Source organism: Prionailurus viverrinus, chromosome A1 (assembly GCF_022837055.1).
Source record: "Prionailurus viverrinus isolate Anna chromosome A1, UM_Priviv_1.0, whole genome shotgun sequence".
NCBI lineage: Eukaryota > Metazoa > Chordata > Mammalia > Carnivora > Felidae > Prionailurus > Prionailurus viverrinus.
The window spans coordinates 186,166,119-186,184,780 of record NC_062561.1 but is presented as its reverse complement, the minus strand read 5'-3'; the positions used below and the strand labels follow the sequence as shown (position 1 = coordinate 186,184,780).

The following is an 18,662-nucleotide window of genomic DNA, read 5'->3' as shown; positions in this document are numbered from 1 at the left end:
GAAGCAGGCTCCAGGCTCTGAGCTGTCAGCACAGCTGACATTATTTTTATTTGTTTATTTTAGAGTTGGGGAGAGAGGCAGAAAGAGAGAGAATCTCTTTTTTTTCTTAATGTTTATTCATTTTTGAGAGAGACAGAGCATGAGTTGGGGGAGGGTCAGAGAGAGAGAGAGAGACACGGAATTTGAAGCAGGTTTCAGGCTCCAAGCTGTCAGCACAGAACCCGACTTGAAGACCCGTGGGGCTTGAACCCAGGAACTGTGAGATCATGATCTGAGCTGAAGTTGGATGCTTAACCAACCACCCTCTTCCTTTTCAGGGCCTACATATATGGTAAGGAAGTTTGAAACTTGAAAAAGGGAAGCAAGAAAAACTACATTAAAAATTACACACATATATATTTATATATATTACAAATATTATATATTATATATATATTTGTATATATTTTATAATGAAAACTACATTAAAAATTACAATTACATATTTATGGATATTTTTATATATTTACATATATGTGTGGAGAGAGAGAGAGAGAGAGAGAGGGAGAGAATGAATATGAATCATAAGCAGGCTCCGAGAGAGAGAGAGAGAGAGAGAGAGAGAGAATGAATATGAATCATAAGCAGGCTCCAAGCTCAGCACAGAGGGTTGATCCCATGACCCCAAGATTGTGACCTGAGCTGAAATCAGAAGTTGGACGCTCAACCCGCAAGCGCCCCTTTAGGGTTTTAAAAAGAAGTCAAGAGCAGTAGTTCTTTTATAACGCTTCCTCAGAGAAGCACCAGATATGGTTAGGTATGGAAGCAATTTTTGTGAATTTTTAAAAATTTATGGGTTTTGTTTTATAACCTGGTTCTCCCCCCGTATTTGTATTTTAATACATAGTGAATCATCTCTGGGTTATCTTTTTCCTATCAATGGCTATATAGTACTTGATGTAATGATTCCTTGCACTGCCCTAGACTGTACTGTCTTTGAGAAGCATCCTCTAATGTAGATTTCCAGGATATGTATTTTTTTAATATTCTAAATTATCATGCAGGAATCATCCTTGAATGCATTTCTATACACAGTTATCCAATATGTTGATTTAATTAAAAATGCTTTGTGGGGTGCCTGGATGGCTCAGTTGGTTAAGCTTCCAGCTTCTGCTCAAGTCATGATCTCCTGGTTCGTGGGTTTGAGCCCCGTGTTGGGCTCTCTGCTGTCAGTGTGGATCCTGCTCTGGATCCTCTGTCTCCCTCTCTCTCTGCCCCTCCCCACTTGTGACCTCTGTCTCAAAAATAAAATAAATATTTGAAAAAAAAATAGTTTGTTAATTTTCAGTTAAGGTGTTAATTATCCAGTCTGTTGTGACAGCTCATTAGGGACCAACATAAAATCTAAATATATCATAATTCTTTACTCAGTGGTTTCAAGAATTGAAATTCAAGAATTGGTTGAATTCTACCCCAGAATAGTTTACTATGCCATTTATCTTTTAATAAGAATGTTCTTACATAATTACAATGTAGTTATCACACTCAGGAAACGTAACATTAATATAATGTTATACTATACATATTGTTTATATAGGAATTTTCCCACTTGTCCTAATAATGGCCTTCAATGCACTTTATTTCTTATTTTTTTATTCTTTAATAAGTCAAAGATCACTTACTGTGTTTAGTTGTCATGACCGGTTGAATTTCTTCATTACTAGGATTGTTGAAAATAATATATAAAAATACCCCAAATGACAGAGACCTTTAAAAACTCAGTATTGGGGCGCCTGGGTGGCGCAGTCGGTTAAGCGTCCGACTTCAGCCAGGTCACGATCTCGCGGTCCGTGAGTTCGAGCCCCGCGTCAGGCTCTGGGCTGATGGCTCAGAGCCTGGAGCCTGTTTCCGATTCTGTGTCTCCCTCTCTCTCTGCCCCTCCCCCATTCATGCTCTGTCTCTCTCTGTCCCAAAAATAAATAAACGTTAAAAACTCAGTATTACATATGGGGCGCCTGGGTGGCTCAGTCCGTTGAGCATCTGACTTCGGCTCAGGTCGTGATCTCATGGTCTGTGAGTTCGAGCCCCGCGTCGGGCTCTGTGCTGACAGGTCGGAGCCTGGAGCCTGCTTCCCCTTCTCTGTCTCCCTGTGTCTCTGCCCCTCCCCTCCTCATGCTCTGTCTCTCTGTCAAAAACAAATAAACATTTAAAAAAAATTAAAAAGAAAGTATCACATTCATTAAATGGGCCTTATTACAGAGAAGCCATATGTCATTTTGGTACATTGCAAGTTTCCTACAATCTAGTTTAAATCCGCATACTTTCATTTTATATCAGGACTTAAGATAAGAACCAGTCAGCTTTAAAAGATTTTTTTAAAGATTTTTTTTTTTTTTAATTAATTCATAGGAGCTGCTGTTTTGAGAATTCCTGTTTTGTATGGAGAAGTCGAAAAGCTTGACGAAAGTGCTGTGACTGTTATGTTTGATAAAGTGCAGTTCAGTAACAAGTCTGCAAACATGGACCACTGGCAGCAGAGGTTCCCCACACACGTCAAAGATGTAGCCACTGTGTGTCGCCAGTTAGCAGAAAAGAGGATGCTGGTGAGAATCTTGGGAAGGAAGAATTTCTGATTTCCACAATTGAGTGAAAGTCACAGTGCTTTTGCTTTCTTTGCTAATATTTCTTTCTTTTTAAAGTGATGGAAAATCATTGAGGTTTTTTTTGTTTTTTTTTTTAAGTTTATATATTTATTTTGGGAGAGAGAGAGATTGCATGCGCACAAGTGAAGGGGCAGAGAGAGAGAGAGAATCCCAAGCAGGTTTTGCACCGCCAGTGCAGAGCCGGATGTGGAGCTTAAAATCACGAACTTTGAGATCATGACCTGAGCCAAAGTTGGATGCTTAACTGCCTGAGCCACCCAGGCGCCCCTTAAATAATAGTTTTTAATTAATAATATAAAGAAACAACTGCAAGTTTTTATTTAAAATTTTTAGAACGACAAAGAGACCAAACAAAAGTGGTTTGCAGTAGTAGGCTATATTTATAAATAGTAAAAATATTATGCTCTTGTGTTTGAATTGATTTCTTATATACTATGGAACCTGTCTGTCATTCTTTTATTGCAAGATGACTAGAAACTTGTATTTTTTTCTTTGGATGACAAAATAATCTAATGTCTTTAAGACGTTACTCTGTTTGGGGCACCTGACTGGCTCATTCTGTAGAGCGTGTGACTCTTGATCTCAGGGTTGTGAGTTTGAGTCCAATGTTAGGTGTGGAGATTACTTAAAAATAGAATCTTTAAAAAAAAAAAATTATTTTGTTTAAGATCTGTGTAGTGCCAAAGAAGAATGAATCTACATAGGAATTTATAATTTCAGCCTTTTTAAGAATGATTTGTAATATTTTTAGATATTAGAATGGGAGTTAGTTTTAGACATGAAAAAGTCGGAACGAAGTAGAGTATTCATGGTAAGATGAGACTGATTTATTTTAGAATAGTAATAAGTTTGTCTACAGTTTTTTAACACATAAAAATTTGTATTTTAAATATGTACTATACTAGTATTTAATGATGTTATGACTAATTACCTCAAAATGATTCTTAACAGTTTTGGTTTTAGCTTCTTAGAATAATTAGAAATACTCATTAAATGGGCCTGTTTCCATAAAAATCTGTAATCATTTTTAGGATTCCCACTAAATAAAATTGGAGTCATTTATATTTTTATTTAAAAAAATTCTTAAGCCTAAATTCAAGAAATTACTTCTCATGTTTAGCTGGGTATATTTATAGGAATTTGATTTTAGATACCTTGTGGAGAGCATTCCAGAAAGGAGGGATGTGTTTCAATTCTTGGACCTGTTAAATTCGCTTTTCTGTCACACCTACCATTCCGCTCAGCTGAAAAAGTTGATCCTATTTTGAATTCTTGTGTCTTTATTAGGATCCATCAATTAAAGGAACCTTTCACTGGTCTGGCAATGAACAGATGACTAAGTATGAAATGGCATGTGCAATCGCAGATGCTTTCAATCTCCCCAGCAGTCACTTAAGACCTGTAAGTACATGGCATTTTGTTTTGTTTTGTTTTGTTTTATTTTATTTTATTAAAAAAATGGTTTTTTTAATGCTTATTCACTTTTGAGAGAGCATGAGCAGGGGAGGGACAGAGATGGGGGGACTCAGAATCGAAAGCAGGCTCCAGGCTTTGAGCGCTCAGCACAGAGCCCATTGAGGGGCTCGAGCCCATTAACGGTGAGATCAGGAACTGAGCCGAAGTTGGACGCTCAACTGACTGAGCCACCCAGTACGTGGCATTTTAAAACCTCACTTGTTGAAAGCCCAGATCTGTCACGATAGTATGTATTGTTGATAAAATTTTTCTTGTTGCTTTAAAAATATTGAAGGACTTTATTTTCTAGTACTAATTAAAGTTCACTTTGCGTGTTTGCTGGTGGTTTATATTGTTACTTATCTCTAAATCATCATGTACAAGGAAGCCCATGAGTACTGGTGAAGTTTATAGAAAAAAGTATTGTCTTATTTGTTTATTTGTATATTTTTCCAGGAATCAGACAGATTTGCAGTAAGGACAGAGTCAAATAGAGAATATAAAACCTCAACATGGGCTTTTTACTTGTTTCAAACACTTTTGTTTCTATTTTTCTTTAAAGATAACTGACAGTCCTGTCTTAGGAGCACAACGTCCAAGAAATGCTCAGCTTGACTGCTCCAAATTAGAGACCTTGGGCATTGGCCAGCGAACACCATTTCGAATTGGAATCAAAGAATCACTCTGGCCTTTCCTCATTGACAAGAGATGGAGACAAACGGTCTTTCATTAGTGTATGTGCAGTTTGCTTTTTTTTTTTTTTTTTTAATTGAGAAGTACAGTATGTGGCACTTTTTAAAGAAAAAAGGAAATAGTTTTGTATGAGTGCTCTTTAATTGTGACTCATGATCTTTCAGGTAAATGATGCTCTTGCACTAGTGAAATTGTCTAAAGAAACTAAGGGCAATAATGCCTCATTTGAAGTAATGATTTTTCTGTTTATCATTTTGTTTATTCTGGCTTAACTTTGAGTATAGTAAATTATGATTCTTAAATATTTACGAGCCAGGATGAGACGGATCTACTGTAGACTTTTTCTTGGATGAAATGCATTGTTCATTCCTATAACCTCTACATTTTCAGGACTTTTGCAACTGTCGACCCTTTTATGTTTTAAAGTGTGTTAAGTAGTATGAAAATCATTGGTGTTCATTATTTGCATTGCTTGAGCTCTGATCAAAATGTTTGAAGAAAGAAACTTTATTTTTGCAACCTAAGTGCAGTTTTTAAGCTTGAGATGTTTCAACAAGTTATGTGTAATTGGAACTCCTGCAGCTTGATGCCTCCTGCTTTTGTAGCAGTGTATGGTGAGCACTTGACAGAGAGACTATGTGTGAATGTGTATGTATTTTTTTAATATGTGTAAAACTGTCCTTTTCACTCCATGTCACTAAGTGATATTTCATATCTGTGGTTATACTAATAAACATGGGCCTTGTAAGTCTTCGGGGCCATTCACGAATAATAATAAACATGTACTGCTGGCATGGTAATGCTTAGTTTTCTTTTATTTACTTTTTAAATGTAAGGACCGCACATCTACACTCATTGTTATTTTGTTGCTTGCATTTTTAAAAATTACGTTCTGGTGTTAAATCTGATGCAGATAAGAAAATATAGTTACTATCGAAGTTTATAAACCAATAATGAACACTGGTGAACTCACCACTTGAGATGCAGAATGTTACAGATCTTGTATCTACTTTTGCCAACTGATTGTTTTTTTAACTAAACATAACTATGTAATCTTGCTACATATTTACATAGAATGTTCCTTCTGAGGAATACAGAGTATTTGAATGTATTATCTATACTAAGTAGTATTCAGGTGACCTTAGCCTCAAAGATATTTTTTGTCCTTAATAAGGATTCAGAATGGTGGAGTGACTTGTAAATGCCTTGACTTCAACTCAAGAGTCAGTGCAAACCCTGGTTTAGATTTTCTGATTTCGCTTCTAGAATATCCTTTCCCTAGGTTATGATCGTATCCTTCATTGGACAAAAAGTATTTGTTTCTAAGTTCCTAATTACTTAGATTTTTAGTTTAGAGAGAATCTGGTTTGGGTAATTTGGTTAAAGCACCAATTCCCAAACCATGTTATATTTTCAAATTAGGAAATTTTAGAGATATCTGACCCCTAACCTGGAGCCACTGAAATAGAATTTCTGGAATTGAGGCCTGCTAATCTAGTTTTAAAATTTCCCTGGATGCTTCTAAAGTAGCCAGCCTGGCACTTAAATTTAAGCACCCACCTAATTAAAGCATTTTTTTTGTTACTTTTACAAAGTACGAAATTGAAAAGTTTCAGAGTAAAAAACCTTTCTCATTCTTCTTTAGCTACTGACTTTCCATCTGTGGCGGAAACCAATGTAGGTCAGATCCTTGTATGTTTCTGCAGACACTCTGTATCTGTAAGAATACACTCACTACCTATGTGTGTGTACATACATGTATGTAATTGTCCCTTCCTACAAATAGTAGCTAATACACATTTTTCTGTACTAAATTAAAAAAAATTAATATGTCTTTATATTATAAAGAATGTCTATATTTGGTTTTGTTTTTGTTTTTTTTACAATTCACTGTGAAATTTTGATCTTTTTTTTTTTTCTAAGAATTTATTTTTAAGCAATCTTTACCGACGTAGGGCTGAAACTCACAGCCCTGAGATCAAGAGTTCCATGCCCCTGCCGAATGAGCCAACCAGTTCCCCTGAAATTTCAGTCTTAAGGAAAAGTTGCCAGAATAGCACAAAGAAAGTCTGTATCCCCCTTCATATTTCCCAATTATCAACATTTAGCCACATTTATCCTATCATTTTTTCTTTCTCTTAACACAGAGTATGGTTTTTTCCTGAACATTTAAGAGTAAGTTGCAGACATGCCTTTTAATCATCCACTTAGTATCTAAACGTCAGTGTATAATTTCTAAAAATCAGAATGCTCTTCTACTTAACCCCATAATGTAACCTTCAAAATCAAGAAATTAATATGGATACATTATTACCCAGTCCATAGACCCTGTTCACATAAGTTGTTCCCAGTAATGTCCTTTATAAGTCTATGCAGTCTACGATAACTCATAGTATTTCTTACTGTTTTTCAGCTTCAACCTGGAACAGTTCCTCAGTGTTGTTTTCTCTTCATGATCGTGACTTCTGACATCTCTCCGTATAAGAAACTGTAAATTCACATTGATACTTCCAATGCCAATATTGCCCCACAGGGTTTATTTTAGCTTTCTTTTTTTTTCCTGTGTTTGTAGCTCCATTCTCTGACAGAAACCTAGCTCCACTGTTCTTAATATGCTTACTAATTGGCTCAAGTCACCTATAAGAACCATTCTTCTGGGGGTGCCTGGGTGGCCTGATTGAGCGTCCAACTCTTGATTTCAGCTCAGGGTCGTGATCTCACAGTTTGTGAGTTCGAGCCCTGCATCGCTCTCTGTGGTGGCAGCACCAAGCCTGCCTGGGATTTTCTCTCTCTCTCTCTCTCTCTCTCTCTCTCCTCTCTCTCTCTCTCTCCCTTTATCCAAATACATAAATAAACTTAAAAAGAAAACAATTTTTTTGATTAGAACAATTCTGATCACACCAAGTTCTTCTGCTACCCTCATCATAGACCTCCATGAGCCAGTTGAGCATGCCTGAACTCTAGGCCATGGCCTGTTTGAGGCCACCCCGTCCCTCCCCCAGCTGATGAGGCACTGCACCAACAGCCACAGAAGTACCACGTACATGCAGAGCACCAAAGAAGGAACTAGGTATTCTTCCATAGCCATATATATTCCATTCTATCAGTGAATGAACCAGAATTTATTTAATTTGTTTCTTGATGATGTGCTATAGGTTATCAGAATTTTAGAGCATGCCTTCAGTGAGCCCAGTGTATAAAGCACTTAAGTTTGTGAGACCTTCTTTTCTACTATATGTCCACAGACCTGTAAGCTCACAGGTATATTCTGCAGGTACCGGATATATCAGTCTGTGGAATAAGAATACATTCAGAAAAAATTCATTATCAAAATAGGAAAAGAGCTTGAAATGGATCTGAGTGTATGAAGAAAAGTGGAAATAGGAAACATCCAACTGTCCAATAAAATCTGTAGGAGAAATTACTGTTGGAGTCTAAATTAAATTATCTCTTTGAAAACCAAATCATACTTAGTAGTAAATAAGCCAGATTTAATTCAGTTGTGGAGGTTAGTCAAGAGAGAATTTTCTGGCTTGAGGGCAGTATTAATGTAGATGAAGAGGAACCTTCAAATCTGGATTTCAATGTGGTTCTAACACTTGCTCCTGTCAAGTTATTTTTCCTTTGAGTTCCAGTTTCTTTTTAGAGTTAAGTGGGAATAATACCACCTGTTTCACAGGTCTGTTGTGGAAATGCCTAGAGCACAGATAATTAGTAAAAGCAGCAGTGGACTCAACCAAGTCCCTGGGGGAAGAACTTGGGAGTGTGTGGAGGAACCTATGCTTAGACACTCTGTCAGCTGCACTTTCTGACATAAGACATAGGAGTTTCCCTCCAGAAGTAGCATTACGAGTAGTTTTTTCTTAGTGATTTTTTTATATTTTCCAAATTTATACAGTGAGCATATGCTTAGTATTTTGGAAATACATTTTAAAAGATTTTTTTTTTTAGTTTATTTATTTTTGGGGTGGCACAAGAGACAGAGAATCCCAAGCAGGCTCATATGTGCTATCAGCCCAGAGCCTGCTGTGGGGCTCAGTCTCAGAAACCTTGGGACCATGACCTGAACCGAGATCCAAGAGTGGATGCTTAACTGACTGAGCCACCCAGGTGCCCCTGAAAGATGTTAAATAAGATAAATTATTCTTGCACCCTGTTTAGTGTAACAGCTTCTGAAGTTCTGTATTTTGCCACACAAATGCAAAATACTTGAATTTATATGTACTTAATTATGTCTCTGGAAATTGGATAAGTTAAAATTCCTGTATTTGCAGTTGATTTATTTTGAAGTTTTTTACTTAAAGTAGGCTCCATACCCAACGTGGGGCTTGCATACATGACCCTGAGATGAAGAGTTCATGTTCTACCAACTGAGCCAGCCAGGTGCTCCCCCTGTCCCACTTTTTAAAAATTGTTGTGGGGTGGGCTTTTTTTTTTGCAATTGGCTTAATATCAAAAGATGGCCATGAAATTGCTCAGCTCATTGCCACAATTGTTTTGCTTTCCATGGATCCCATCTTCATTCTGATTTTTGACAAACATACAACATATTGAATAATTTTAATTTTCCCCCAGTTAAAGAACTCAAAAAAAGCAGCCTTTGAAATGTAAACTTGGTATAGAGGTTTCAAAATGTTTTTTGTTTTTTAAGTAAGTTTGTTAAGTAATCTCTGTACCCAATATGGGACTTGAATTCACAACTCCAAGATTAAGAGTCATATGCTCTTGTGACTGAGCCAGCCAGGCGTCCTGGTTATAGAATGTTTTAATGTGAGATGCCAAAACTTACCCAGGATAAGTTAAACACTTGGGCATGTTGACGGTCTGGGAATAATTTTTTATTCTCTCCATCAGGCTTTATGTGCTTAGTACATACTAAGTTACTGGATAGTTGAAAGGGTGATGAGGGTTCTGGCCTTTGGAAGTATTCTAGAGGAACTAGAGGACAAGGATGGATGATGGAAAAAGTCTGAAATGGCACCGTTGTCTGTCTAGTTTGATGACATCTCTCAGCAGCATGAGGGATAATCATCTTTAAAAATGTCAAACTCAAAGCATTCTTCATTACTGTTAAGTGATTCATTATAGATCCATCACACATGATCCACTTAAGTCAGCTAAACCAATTTAAGTTAAGATCATCTCCAGGTACAGATGGGCTTAGCAGGCCCAGGTTATTTATTTAAAAATTTGAAGGGTTAAGAAACCTAGATATGAACTTTGGTAAATAGATTGGTTTCATCCCAATCTTAGAATTTAAGTTAAATTGTTCTAAATTGTGATAAGACATACATACAAAAGTGCTTAAAATGTGTATGCAGTTTAAAGAATAATGATAAATACCATATACAACAACCCAGGTTAAGAAATAGAACATTACGGATCCCTTAGCAAGTCTCTCATACAGTAGTCCCCCCTTATCTGCAGTTTCGCTTTCTGTGGTTTCAGTTACCTGCAGTCAACCGTGATCCAGAAGCAGATGATTCTCCTTCTGACGTATGGTCAGAAGGACAGTAGTAGCTTAATGTTACGTCCCAATGCCTACGTCATTCACCTCACTTCATCTCATCACATAGGCATTTTCTCATCTATCATCACAAGAAGAAGGGTGAGTACCATACAACATTTTGAGCGAGAAACCACATTCACGTAACTTATTTTACAGTATATTATAGTTCTGTTATTAGCTATTGTTAATCTTTTACGTTGCTTATTTATAAATGAAACTTTATCATAAGTATGTATGTATAGGAAAAACTATATAGGATTCAGTACTGTCCACTGTTTCAGACATCCACTGGAAGGTCTTGGAACATATCCCACGTAGATAAGGGAAACTACTGTATGCCTTTCTCCTATTCTACGTGTATTAGGGTTCTCCAGAGAAACAGAAACAATAAGGTGTGTACATATGTTGAGAGAATTTATGATAATGAATGGACTCTACGATTATGAAGGCTGGCAAATTCAAAATTGGTAGGGTGGACTGGCAGGCTGGAATCCAGAAGAGTCAATCTTTCAGTTTGAGTCCAAAGGCAGTCTGTTGTAGTACCAGGCTGTCTGCTGTCTGCTGGTCACTTGAATTGAGGCCCACACACATGATGGAGGGCAGTCTGCTTTACTCACTGTCCACTGATTTAAATATTAATCTCCTCTAAAACACCCTCATAGGCAGCTCTTTCTGCCCATGGGTCTTGTCCCCCTGCTTTAATAAAATCACCTTTTTGCACCAAATAAATAAATAAATAAAATAAAACACCCTCCCAGAAACACCTAGAATAACGTTTGCTCTGGGCACTTTGTGGCCTAGACAAATTGTCACAGAATTAACCACTACAGTGCCACCTCTCCCTCCAGAGTTAACCATTATACTCACTTAAAAAAACTTTTTTTTAATTGTGGTAAAAATACACATAACACAAAATTTGCCATCTTAACCATTTTGAAGTGTATAATTCAGTAGTGAAGTATATTCACCAACAAAGTTATAGAACTTTTGCATCTTGTAAAACTGAAATTATGTCCATTAAACAACTTCCTGTTTCCTTTTCCCCGTGGCCCTGGCAACCACCATTCTACTTTCTCTCTTTATGAACTAGACTATTCTAGGTACTTCATATAAGTGGAACCATGCAGTATTTGTCTTTTTGTGACCAACTTCTTTCACTTGGCCTAATGTCCTCAAGGTTCATCTGTCATAGACTCTAAGTCTAAGTTCTCTTTTGGCCAGCAGAAGAGTGGACTCAGGATTAAAGCGAGAGATGGCTAATGTCCAGGAAAAGACAAGAGCCCTGAATAAGGGTCCTTGCCCCGTTTTTATTAGGATCAGAAGGCTTACAAACATGGCGATGGACGTGTACAAAGGGATAATGAATCTGTGAATATTAACTTGTGGATGTGAGGGAAAGGGGATCTTAAGGATATTTGTGGTTAGGGGTTTGGGTTAATACAAAACAAAATCTGGGGGCTGGGCAGTCGGGAGGGAGGTTGTTCACAGCAGACATGAGGTAGCACCTCTGTTTATCTTAGCTAGCCAGGGATGAGACAGATAGGGGATATAACCTCAGGGTTGACAAAGCACTTTTTCTTTTGTTAACCATCTCCGCTCTGGGCTGCTTTGCCTGCAGCGCAGCGGTCCAGTCCATAGTCTAATTCACCAATTTACCTAACCTGCCCCTATGCTACGGTGAAAGGAACTTTTCTGTTATAGTACTAAATTGGGGGTGCTTCCACCCTGAACATCTACTCTTGTTTATTTCCTATACCTGTGTAATGGGCACCTTTGTACCATCTCTATTTCAGGCCTTTGCCTCTCCCTCTGTCTTTTGGGGGCTCTGCACGCCCTCCCTATTTTGGGTGCCTTTGCACCTCCCTAATCCTGGCACCTTTGAACCTCCCTATTCTTGGGATGCCAATCTGGTTTACCCAAACTCGGGTGTGAGCATTTTATGACTTTGTATTTCTTTATGCCTTGTCAACCCATTGGTGTAAGCCCAGGGGATTCCTAAGCTTATCCCCCACATTCAGCCATGTTGTAATGTGTCAGAATTTCTTTTATTTTTAAGGTTGAATAATACCCCAATGTAATGTATATGCCACATTTTGTTTATTTATCCATGGATGCTTCCAACTCTTGGCTGTTATGAATAATGCTGCAGTGAATGTGGATGTCCTGTGTTGCTTCAAGACCACGCTTTCACTTCTTTTGAGTACATACTGAGAAGTGGAATTGCTAGATTATATGGTAATTCTGTTTTTCAGTTTTTTGAGGAGCTGTCATACTGTTTTCCATGGTGGCTGTGTCATTTTACATTCCCATCAATAGTGCACAAGACTTCCAATTTCTGTCTTTTTTTTTTTCCCAAAACTTATTTTCTGGTTTTTTTTTTTGTTGTTGTTGTTGTTTTTGTTTTTTTTTAATGTTTATTTATTGAGAGAGCAAGAGCAAGAAAGAGAGTCCCAAGTAGGCTCTGCACTGCCAGTGCAGAGCCCCTTTCGGGGCTTGATCTCAACTGAGATCATGACCTGAGCCAAAATCAAGAATTGGGCACTTAACCAACTAAGCCACCCAGATGTCCCTGGAAGCCTTATTGATTACACAGCCGATTAATATGTATTTTGTATGTTACAAGTACAAACATGTATGTTACAAACATGTATGTTACATGTTTTGTATACTGGATTCTTAAAATACAGTAAACTAGAGTGAACAAAATGTTTTGTAAATAATGAGGAAAATATATTTATAGCACTGTATTTTAAAAGCTATAAGGGAAGCTAGCCTTGGGGGCTGGTGGTGGCACTCGTAACTACCCAGGAATTCACTCACACCATCTTGTTCTATGTTAATTAGATCTTAGAGATTCCATAATTAGTAATTGTTGAGGGCCTTTGATAGAACCAAGTTTACCTTACATATAACAGGCTTTCTTAAGATTGTGCAATTCATCCAGTAGAGATCTAGTCTCAAGATACAGGTTAAGCAGTTTTGGGTTCCTTGCTAGATGATGTGAGTTCCCTCACAGTTCAGAGTTCCTGTGATTAGCATTGAGCCTTCATAAATTCACTTAATCCTCCCCTTTTCAGTGCAGTTCCTCCATCCTCACCCTGCCCATCTCACACCCTTCCAGTCCAGTCTCTCTAGAATAGAAGTCCATTAATCTGGGGGTGTTGGGGACGGGATCAGGGAATCTAATTTAACCCACTTCTCTTTACTCTTCCCCTTCCCTCTCACCTAGAATTCAGAGTTATCTATCTGGTCCTGAGACTTTGAGGATTTTTAGAGTAAATTATGTTGGTTCTTAGCTCTCCCAGCCATTGGCTATAATTCAGTTTTGGGGTGTTGGTTAAATTGTTAGCTATTAGTCCTCTTTGCCTTCTAGCTTCCAAAATTTTTTTACTGTTGTCTGCTTCCTTGTTCTCTCTGTCCTTGCTATCTTGACTTTTGTTCAAAAATTTCTTTCACTGGGATTTTGGGAGGAAACAAAATTTGATACGTGTCTTCCATCCACTATCTTAAAATGGAACACCTTACTTGTATTGATTTTTATAGGCTTGGATCATGAATCTCTTCCTGACCCACTTTATGAACTGAACACTCTGTTTTCTTTAGCTTAATGCCTCCATAACAGATTTTGTGATGTCCTGGCTCACTTGAATGGCTATTCTTTGCCATATGTATTTGGGAAAGTTGATTAGCTTCAACAGGAACAAAAGTATCTTAGGTGAATTTATCCATCACTTAATATAAATGAAGCACCAAACTAACCATTTTATTTTTGGTTATTAATATTGCCTGCATTCACCTAGAAAAGGTGATGCTGTTGTTAGTCATGATTCCTATTGTATTTGGACTGTTTTTTAGTTGAAAAGACCTAGAATTCTTTGAAGTCCTGTGGACCTCTTATTACAGAATGCCAAGGCTAAGCTTTAAAATTGAGAAACAAAAGTTCTATTCCTTCCAAGAGCAGTTCTTAGGAGATGATTAAGAGTCAGCAGGGCATCTTAACAGTGTTGATCTAAAAACAAAGCCAATAATTTTCATCCTTTACCCAATGTCCCAATCAGTGTCCTTAAGTTAATAATGCCAGCTTCCTGAAAGGACACTAGATTCTTTGTTTTCCATTTGTGAGATTATAATTTTTTTTTTAATTTTTTTTTAACGTTTATTTATTTTTGAGACAGAGAGACAGCATGAACAGGGGAGGGTCAGAGAGAGAGGGAGACACAGAATCTGAAACAGGCTCCAGGCTCTGAGCAGTCAGCACAGAGCCCGACGCGGGGCTCGAACTCATGGGCCGCGAGATCATGACCTGAGCCGAAGTCAGCCGCCTAACCGACTGAGCCACCCAGGTGCCCCTGTGAGATTATAATTTAATTTGATTTTACCAAACAGTATTTGAATTTCCATTGCACAGGGCTAAATGCTGTATGATAATACAATTAATATTAAATCTGTTGTTGGATACTTCAAGGATGATCTGGATATATAAAAAGGATGTTACAGGGGTACCTGTCTGGCTCAGTCAGTCAAGTATATGACTCTTGGTCTTGGAATCGTGAGTTTAGGCTCCACGTTGCACATAGAGTTTACTTTAAAAAAAAAAGTAGGATCTTATACTATGTAGACAATGTGTTGATTTTTCTATGCAGCTTTAACAAATTACCACCTATCTAGTAGCTTAAACAACTCAAATGTATTATCTCACAGTTCTGTAGGTCAGAAGTCTGACAGAACTCTCCCTGGGCTAAAATCAAAGTGTTTTCAGGCCATATTCCCTTCTGAAGGCTCTAGGGAAGAATAAGTTTCCTGCCAATTTAGGTTGTTGATAGAATTTAGTCCCTTCTTGCTAGTTGTAAACTGATGGCTGTTCCCAACTTCTAGTGGCCACCACACTCCTTGGCTTGTGGCCCCCTTCCTCCATCTTTAAAGCCTGTCACAGTGGATTGAGTCTTCATGTTGAATTTTTCCAACCCTCTGTCTCCTCTTTGACTGGGAAAGGTTCTCCAAATTTAAGGAGGCATATGATTAGATTGTATATCCCCTAATATCCAGTAATATCTCCCCATCTCAAGGTCAGTGGCCTTAATCACATCTACAAAGTCCATTTTGCCATATAAGGTTCTGGGGATTAGGGTGTAGACATCTGTGGGTGACCATAATCCTGCCTGTCATTAAACCACAGTTTGTTCTGTAACTAAAAAATGAAATTATTTAGAATTGGCAAGTTGAAAATGCAAGTAAAAATGTTCCCTTAATGTAAATAAGTGTTCCATCATTTACTTACATATGTTAAAGGAGGGTAGCAGAAACAACCACCTTTTGGGACACCTGTATGGCTCATTCAGTTGAGCGTCTGACTTCGGCTCGGGTCATGATCTCTTGGTTCATGGGTTTGAGTCCTGTGTAGGGCTCTGAGCTGACAGCTAGGAGTCTGGAGCCTGCTTCAGACTCTGTGTCTCCCTCTCTCTCTGCCCCTCCCCTGCTCATACTCTGTCTCTTTCTCCTTCAAAAAAAAAAAAAAAAAGGGGCTCCTGGGTGGCGCAGTCGGTTAAGCGTCCGACTTCAGCCAGGTCACGATCTCGCGGTCCGTGAGTTCGAGCCCCGCGTCAGGCTCTGGGCTGATGGCTCGGAGCCTGGAGCCTGTTTCTGATTCTGTGTCTCCCTCTCTCTCTGCCCCTCCCCCGTTCATGCTCTGTCTCTCTCTGTCCCAAAAATAAATAAACGTTGAAAAAAAAAAATTAAAAAAAAAAATTAACATTAAAAAATAAAAATAAAAAAAAAAAAGGAACCACCTTTTGACAGTATTTCTTCTCCTCCCCATATTTGGTTATTTTATTTTTGCTTTAATCTTTATTTAATCTTTGGTTAAGATTCTTGAGAATAACAAAGACTATCCTTTTGTCCTTTCATAAATATTGACTGCATCTACTCCCAAAGTGACAGCCATTGCAATGGGGCAGATAAAAATGGTGGGGACATTTTCTTTTTTCTATTCTTAGCTGCTGCATGTAAGGGAAGTCAGATTAAAAAGGAGATACTGAATGGTTTAGGAGGCAAATGTTGCCTTTCTTTGCTCTTACCCAAAAACTTCAAAAACTTCAGCATGTGATCCTAAGACAGACTGGCAATATTGTCTACTGTCTTTTATCATGCTCCAAAAAGCAGTTGATTATCTTGGAAGGGCTTCAAAAGCAATTAAGAAAATCCCTTATGTCAAGTTACATTTCAGACAGGACAAATTAGATGTATGGGGAAATGTCCTGATAAAGTACTTGAGAAATAATGAATCCGTGTACAATTTGTAATTGCTCCTGAAAAAAATTTACAACATAAAAGAGGCTGTTAACCTGAGACTGGAAGCTCAGAGATGTATTTTTTTTTTCATTACAAATGCAAATGCCTTATGAAACTGAGCCCAGAGCATTTTAAAATGTCCAAAATGTAATTCAAAACATTGTTTATTACATCTCTTTCTGGGCTCTTCACTGCATCACAAGCTCCTTTGTAAATGCTGATTTTTAAGCCAGCAGGTCTGCAATGAAAAAATGACCGATTTGACTTCCTAATGTGGAACAGGCCCTACAAGGCAGCTCGTGCCAGAATAAAGGGTCAGGGTCAACCGCAGTGCCACAAAAGGGTGGTGATGGATGGTGACTGAAAAGACATTCAGTTATGTGTTTGCAAGATTGTTGTCTTTGGTTTTTACATTATGTATTAAAGATAAATGATCTTCAATCTACATAACCCTATCCCCGTGACTACAGACCAGCTCCATGGATGGCCAGTAATGAATTAATAGGGTCAGAGGTTGGTGGATTGGGTGCTGGAGGCTAGGGATACTCAGTGAGAAATAGGTATCATCTAGATAGAGTACTTTTATCACAGCGCTGAGAAATTCAAACGCAATTTCCTTCCCTTATGAACTGCTTTTCCCCTGTGAATAAAATGATTTCAACTCTTCAAACTACTTGGATTTTATCCTCAATTTCCTAACTTTTGAAGTATGAGTGTGCCCATTGCTAATTTTCCCCCAGTGATAAACATTAGCAAGTGGGAAGTTATCTAGGGTTATTATACAATATTTATAGACCACTTTTTATTTGTGAAGTGTTTGAAGGTCTCTTAAATATGAACTGTTTCCAAATAACCTTGGGCTCATTTTTCATCTTGATCCAAATCCCATGGAAGCAAACCAATCATGAAGCTCTGTAAAAAGTCATTGGGAGCCCCAGGCTCAGAACCCAGCTGTGGAGCACGAACTATTAGGTTCTGTGCTGCTGGAAGCTTTGAGTAACTGAGCCACAGGGACTGATGCTCATTTAGGAATCAAAGTTGGTGCTTTGTTTCTGGAAGCCTTTGCCTGAGCTGAGGAAGGTGGACTAAATCCCTCATAGGAGTTCACATTGTGTAGACTTTACTTTTTACACAATTGCTTTTGAGATCATTCAACAAAGTGATGTCTTTTCTGTTTAAAGAACAGGGAACAGGAACAACAAACCAATGAAAAACAAACTTCAGGGTATTCCTATCTGCAGGACGACTCTGATTTCTAAGTTTGTTTTCATTAATGTTCTCATCTACTTTCATCGGTTCGTGTTTTCTCTTGGTTAGCTTTTCCCCGCTCCCATCCTCAAATCCCATCACAGGTACATACCTCATTATTTCTAACTCTGATGTGCCTTCTTCTGATTTACAGCTTGATCGTGTTAATTTTCATCTGTCATCAAAGTATGATTGTCCTGACTCTCTCCAGAGTCAGCATTTGACATAATAATAGTAAAAATACTTGCTAAGTACATTTCTAACTGTTTTGCTTGTATAAGTCCATTTAGGCTCAAAATAACCCTCTCGGGTATTTACTGTTCTTGTGCTCATTTTACACATGGAGGAATGGGAGACACAGTGATGATAAGCATGTTGTTTAAGCCTTGCAGCCAGCAGTTGGTAGAGTCAGGGTTCCTGCCCAGGTGATCTGGCCCCAGAGCCCACACTGTTCACTTTTGCTTTTCACTGGCTCTCATAGTGGGGAGAACATCAGCTTTAGGTAAGATAGACCTGCGCTTACAGGCAGATCCTGATACCTATATTGGCTGTTTTGCCTTGGGAAAATTAAGTAACATCTCCGTGCTTTAGTTTCCTCAGCAACATATAACTATTTGTGTGTAGAAAACAGATAATCCTCGTAAGCTTTCATGGCCATAGTAGGTGCTTGAGAATGTTAATATGCAGCTAACCGTTTCTCACCCTCAATGTTCTTTCCACTATGTAATTTGCAAGTGACATCGGTTGATTTCTGTATGTTACTGGGAAAAATGGTTCAGTACGATTCCTGTCTCTGAGGTAACTTCAGGCATCATGAACTTTTCAGA

At 38.1% G+C, this 18,662-nt stretch overlaps 1 protein-coding gene across 5 annotated transcripts in view; it reads left to right on the top strand.

Moving 5' to 3' along the window:
* Window positions 1–18,662, top strand: part of MAT2B (methionine adenosyltransferase 2B) — a 156,169-nt gene that overhangs the window by 12,805 nt on the left and 124,702 nt on the right. For 3 of the 5 annotated variants that reach the window (XM_047864680.1, XM_047864480.1, XM_047864615.1), the window contains exons 5-7: window positions 2,389–2,582; window positions 3,930–4,043; window positions 4,660–5,590. In XM_047864680.1, coding sequence (XP_047720636.1) covers window positions 2,389–2,582; window positions 3,930–4,043; window positions 4,660–4,830 — 479 coding nt within the window. In that variant the 3' untranslated portion in view covers window positions 4,831–5,590. Of the gene's footprint in view, window positions 1–2,388; window positions 2,583–3,929; window positions 4,044–4,659; window positions 5,591–7,203; window positions 7,861–10,185; window positions 10,197–10,238; window positions 10,399–18,662 lie in introns of those variants that run through there. The other 2 variants (XR_007153394.1, XR_007153382.1) reach the window with 2 other exon arrangements.